Source organism: Triticum dicoccoides, chromosome 5A, assembly GCF_002162155.2.
Source record: "Triticum dicoccoides isolate Atlit2015 ecotype Zavitan chromosome 5A, WEW_v2.0, whole genome shotgun sequence".
In the NCBI taxonomy this organism is placed as follows: Eukaryota; Viridiplantae; Streptophyta; class Magnoliopsida; order Poales; family Poaceae; genus Triticum; species Triticum dicoccoides.
Genome location: NC_041388.1, coordinates 589,870,265 through 589,876,519, shown reverse-complemented (window position 1 = coordinate 589,876,519; position 6,255 = coordinate 589,870,265). Strand labels below are relative to the sequence as shown.

At 48.1% G+C, this 6,255-nt stretch overlaps 1 protein-coding gene across 1 annotated transcript; it reads right to left on the bottom strand.

Moving 5' to 3' along the window:
- Positions 1-985: 985 nt before the first annotated feature.
- Positions 986-1,761, bottom strand: LOC119297988. Its single transcript, XM_037575547.1, has one exon. The coding sequence runs from the start codon at positions 1,652-1,654 to the stop codon at positions 1,244-1,246; it is 411 nt and encodes a 136-aa protein (XP_037431444.1). The 5' UTR covers positions 1,655-1,761; the 3' UTR covers positions 986-1,243.
- Positions 1,762-6,255: the final 4,494 nt, after the last annotated feature.

Here is a 6,255-nt window from a genome sequence, read left to right as displayed (position 1 = left end):
AAGATGCACGCCACAGCTTTTGTATTTGGGACGTACGTCTATCAGACAAACTTGCAGTGGACACAAATCTTCGGGCGACTCACACGTTCTCCACGGGATGACAAGCTTTCTTCCATTATATCTGAACGAAATTCTCCACTGGTGAGCGCCACACTATCACCCTCTCATGTTTCTGCACGTGTGTTGAGAGCGTGGATACGGAAAACAACGTACAGACGACGAAGGCGACAGGCCCACGGCTTCCTTTTTACGGTAGAAAACTGATGAGGTTCACAAAGAAGCCATCCTGAGAACAGGAGCAAAATTATTCTCACCAATGGGGAAACGCGACGAGGAAGAAACAATTTCAAAGCAGATCGATTCCGGCCTTTGTGCTGCGAGCACCTGGTCTCAAGCTCCGGGGCGAAAGCCTAGGTCAGACTCGAGTGGTCATACCTGGCAATGGTGATATTTTTTATGTCGTTACCTTGTTGGAGGCATTGCTCGGATATGTTCAGACTATTTTTTCAGGGTGAAAACTTTGATTCCGGCCTTTGTGGTTGGATCCGGCGATGGCGGCGCTTGAGTGCCGCTTCCTTCCTGAAGGCGTTGCTGTTGAAGATCCTCGTCCTCCATGTGATGTCAATGGTTGGTGCGGATATAGTCTCAGTTGTAGTTTGTCGATCGCTGATCTGATCACTTTGTTTTTCTTTTTTTCACACCTTGACGTAGCTTTTGGTCTTATGACTTTGCTAGTTGTTGGTGTGTTTTCGCATGTGTTGGGTCGGCTGTGTGCATCCTAGTTATGCAGAGGCTGAGTGTGTGCTCATATTGTATCCTCTCGATGCTCCATTTAAGTCAATAAAATCTACCCTTTGTCGAACATATATATATATATATATATATATATATATATATATATATATATATATATATATATATGATTGATTGCCAAGAAAACAACTCGGCATGCAGAAGCCGGCCTCTAGGGTTTCTTCATCAAGATCCTCGGGTGATGATTAATTGAGCTTGATTCAACTTCGTACATATATATACACGAATTAAACCTCGTATCGTAATTAAGTTTCATCGGATCAATCCACCAAAACTTACACTTAGAAATGAACTCCAACACTTGATGACGTACTACGTCCCAAGCATGCACTTGATGAAAATAAAGAACCAGGCATCAACTCAGGCGGCCGGTCGATCGCCGCCGCCAGACCGTACGTGGGTCCTCTTGGACAGAGGACCGACCAGATATTCATAGACCGATCGACAGCGGCGCCACCGACGCGCGGTGGTGCGGTCCAGACGCTGACGCCACCGGCACCGGCGTCGTCCGCCGCGACGAGGACGATGAGATGGCGGCCCGGTGCTTCCCGCACGCGGTGCGCCTAAGCATCTGGCACATGCCCTCGGCGACGCGCACCGCGGGGCCGCTGCGCCGGAGCATGCGGCAGAAGGCCATGTGCGCCTGCACGGCCTCCTCCATTCCCATGGCCGCCGCGCGCTTGCTGCGGCCGGCCTCGTACTTGACCGACTCGGAGCACAGCCCGCACAGCCACCGGCCCCCGAAGTAGGCCCTCACGCCGACGACGTACTCGCCGGTGCACTCCTCCTCCAGGCGGCAGCACACGCAGCTCACCACCGCCGACGGCTCCACCGCCTCCATGTCCACCTTGGAAAGCTGGAGTAGCTAGCTAGCTAGCTAGCTAGAAAACCACGTCCGGCTCTTCCTCTTGGTCCGTTTAATCTCCGGAAGAAGAAGAGGAATCAGGTTCTCTTGTGCTTTTCGTGTTGTGTGTGTGTGCATCGGCAGGTCCATTTATATATCGTTTGGGAGGGAGGCCCCGGGCACCTCAGCTCTCGCTGTCATGGCGACCGCGACGCGAGCGACGAGCAGTTTGTTTTGTCACATGGAGTCTCGTACGTACCCCCGCTCACCGGCCTGCCAGGTGACACATCCACCAGGTCCATACCGTGTTGCCTGTTTTTTTTAGCCTGTTTACACTCGAGCTACTCCTATTCCCATCAGGTTCGACCTATGCTAGAGAACTACTTGTTCGTCGCCTGGTTTAATTTGCCCTGACGGGAAGGGAACAGAAGAAGAACATTTCGTCCAGCTGTTTGTGTCGTCCAATTTAATTTGTCGAGGACTATGATCAAATCTCCGTGCGCTTTAGTCTTTGAATAGGCCATCTTTAATTGCTATTTTGTGACTTTGATGATACATACAGTTGACTATGTGTGGATTGACCTTGATCACTTCCAAGTCGGAGCTAGGTGCGCGGAGGAATTCATCTCTGCCCTAGATCACAGGCAAAGATCGGCACCAGCTGGTTCCCTACGTACACCTTAATATCCTCTTCTAACTAATTGTGAGGTAATTCTGATGATAATCCTCAGCACATGCATGTACTCCTCCATGACGACATGGAGAGGCCCCAGCTAGATACATCCTACTTCTGTTTCCTTTGCAAACTAAAACAGCCACATACTTGTGCAGTACCCTGCAAAGACTGTCGGTATGTCTAGCCACGCGCGTGCCAGGCATCTTCACCGAACAACAGTTTGCGTAGATGCCGTGAGGCAAAGAGGGAAGACGCGGCGCGTCGATCGTTGTGGATGCCGTTTTGGCCGGACGTCGGCATGGCTTTGGGTGCTGTCGAGAACGCTGTCCGGAGTGCAGGCATGCATCATGTCTGGCCGTCGGGGGGATTGGTTCTATCGATCGATACGTCGACGCATACGATGTCGTGTCGTGCCCGAGCTAGTCTTTCGATCATGTGATCGACATGCGCGGGAGGGACATACCGGGAGCAGCGTGGAGCGAGATATTTCTCTCCTTTTTTGCGAGATATTTCTCTCCTCCCCGCAAAAAGAAAGAAGAAGAGATATTTCTCTCCTCACTCAGTAGGCACAGAGAGCGCGTCCATGCATGTTACGGGCATGGCCGTGGACGCCGCTCCCATGCGTGTCTCCGGCGCGCCAATGGCCGCCCTGTTGCCTCTTACCGCATCGCACGGTTCGTATGGTCGAGCAGGCGTCTACGTCCAGTCATCAGGAACGCTCTCACGTCCTCTCATGGATATCTTCTTCTTTTCTTTTCTTTTTGATGAGTGGATAAATATCTTCTTCCTGTGTGGAACTAACAAAGCTAACGTGTTAATTAGACAGATGCACGATACTGTTTCTGAATGATAGAACTGAACTCACCAGCTGGATATCCTCTTTCTGTATAGAAATCAACAAAGCTAACGGGGGATTAGATAAGGATATTTCTACTTTTGATTGAAAATGACTGGACTAACCGGCACCGACTTTAAAATATCACCACAGCTTAGTGCGGGCACACTGTATTGTCAAGTTATCTCTTTTCGGGCAACTTGGCGGACGAGAAGGTAATTGCCATGGACAAAGATCCACACTGCGAAACAGCCATGTCTATTCCTAAAGCTAGATATCTCTAGGACCTTCGACTCGCTTTCATGGCCTTTTCTGTTTGAAGTGTTGAGGCGAGGGGATTCGGGAACCGTTTGTTAAAATGGATTGCTTCCATCCTAGGAACGACTAGTACCAAAGTTATAGTCAATGGAGTGCCTGGCCAGCCAATCTTCCATGCAAAAGGGCTGAGGCAGGGGGCCCGGTCTCCTCCCTGCTGTTCATCATCGCCATGGACGCATGCACGGTATTGATTTGCAGAGCCGAAGAGGAAGGCGTCCTCAACTCGTTCTGTGGCATCTCGTCGATGCAACGTTTGTCCATCTACGCGGACGACATCGCCATGTTTATCAAGCCATTGGAGCAAGATCTATACCGTGTCAGAGTGGTGTTGCATATGTTTGGAGTGGCTTCTGGCTTGAGGATCAATTATGCAAAATCAGCTGCAATCTCTATTGGTGGCTCGGACGAGAGGAGACAGAGGGTTTTGGATATCTTGTTGTGCCCGATTGGAGCATTCTCTTGTCGCTATCTTGGTATTCCTCGTGTCATCAACAAGTTAGGTCGAACAGATTGGCAGCCCCTGGTGGACCACGCGAGGAAAACTATCCTTGCCTGGCAACGAGGCCTTATTCAGAGGTCATGTAGATTGATCCTTGCCAAATCGGTGATTGCAGTGAGGCCAATTCACCAACTCATGGTTCTCAACGCACCGCTTTGGGTCTTCGAGGAGATTGAGAAGTGGATGCGCCCATCCTTTTAGGCAGGGAAGGAAAAGACCAACGATGGTCAATGTCTGGTTGTGTGGGATGTGGTTGCCTGCCCTACGTGTTTTAGAGGTCTAGGGGTGAAGAACTTGCAGCTCCAAGTGTTGGCTCTCCGCGTCAGATGGGAGTGGCTTCGAAGGGCAGATCCCAGCGGGCCGTGGCAAGGAATCCCGATGATTGAGGATAAAGAGGCAAACATGCTCTTTAACAGCATGGTGAAGATCAAGGTTGGCACCTCTCTCGAAGGATAGATGGATCCATGGATTCACTGTGGGCGACATCCCTCCGACCATCATGGAGTTTGTCAACACGCGTGCGCGCAACACTGGGACGGTTCAGAAAGCCCTCATCGACAACGTGTGGTCACATGACGTGCATGGGGACATCTCCTTTGTGGCTCACATACAAGTGGCCAGCCTCTATCAGGCGATCGCCACGATGGATTGAAACATGGATCAATAGGATCAATTTCATTGGTCTGCAGACGTAACCGGGAGCTACACGGCGAAATCAGTCTATGCATGAATTTGTTTGGGTTTAATCAGATCGCCAATGGACGCGTGCATTTGGAGGAGCTAGGCGTCACTGCGGTGCAAATTTTTTGCTTGGCTCAGCATTCAATACAGACTATGGACCTTAGACGGGCGTGAGAGGCACGGGCTGCAAGATGAACGATCACACTGCTATACTTGCTTGCAAGAAGAAGATAACGTCGACCACATCCTCACCCAATGCACTTATGCGAGAGAGGTTTGACGCCGCTGCTTTGAGGCCCTAAGAATTAACATCCAGGCTCCCACTTAGACGGACACTTTCAGATATTTGCGGCTCGCAAGGAGAAGGAGCTTCTCGGGTAGAATCCTGCGTGGCTTCGATTCTTTTGTGGTCGGGACAGCTTGGTTGCTGTGAAAGCATAGGAATGACATGTTGTTTAACAGAGTGCATGATCAGAGATCACCATTACAACTCGTGGAGCATGTGCTTAGGGAGGTCAGAGATTGGAGGCTTGCTGGCTTGGGCGTCAGAGGTTTAAATCCTTTTGTGAGAGAGTGACCTAGGCTAGCTAGTTGGTGTTGGTGTGGGGTTGTGTCAATCGGGATGTTCGCATCTCAACTTGGCTTCTTGTAATTATACTCTCCGCCTTCTGCCCTTCTATAAGAATATGGTACGCCATTGCCGTACTCTCGAAAAAAATTAGAATCGTATTGTCAAGGTATTTACGAGTTCAAGGTTACACATTTAAAACGTTAGCATAATGAGAGTAACAAACCTAAAAAACAAATGAGGGTAACAAGGTATACACAAAACAAAGATCATTTGTGAACCTTACAAAAAAAGAGTATTTATGGTTGGTATACTCATAATTTGGCTCTTGTTTTTCAAGGTACACAAAAGGGTCATAATTTTGCACAAATCTTGGGTTCATGTTGTCATACCGATAGTAAATCCATGAATCATATCCTATATCCTATATACATAAGAGAGTCATCCCCGCTAATTTATTTATCTCAAAATGCAAGTATGCACCTCACCGCACAAATATGAATGGGGTAAGGCACACCTCAACATGCAATCATGCATGGAAAAAGACACACCACAACATTCAACCATGCACGGGAAAATATTTCCATTCAATTATTTTACTCATATTCAATAAATACATTTACAACAATATAAAATCAATTATAATAAGTCATATGAATTTTTAAATTTTGTTCTCATGTTATTAACCCACATTTTTATCAACCAATTCTCGTAGCAATGCGCGGGGTATCCTCCATCACAACGTGTGGAACAGGTGCTTTTTTTTGAAAATCACCTCATATATTAATTAACCAACAGAGTTATTACAATCACTCATTACAAAATTCACCACACAGGCCGGAAAATCATTAACAAGAATACCGTCTGACCTATTATCAAAACTATACTTAGCAATAAGATGAGCCACCACATTGGCTGAACGGTTAATCTCTGAAATTTTGACCATAGGTAGCATCTAGGAGATACTCATTGCTTCCTTCTTCAAATCAAATAGCGCTGACCTGTCAAAACTTTCCTTTGC

What these genes read in the sequence shown, in the direction of transcription:
- LOC119297988 (XM_037575547.1), bottom strand. Translation starts at nt 1,654, where the DNA reads ATGGAGGCGGTGGAGCCGTCGGCGGTGGTGAGCTGCGTGTGCTGCCGC.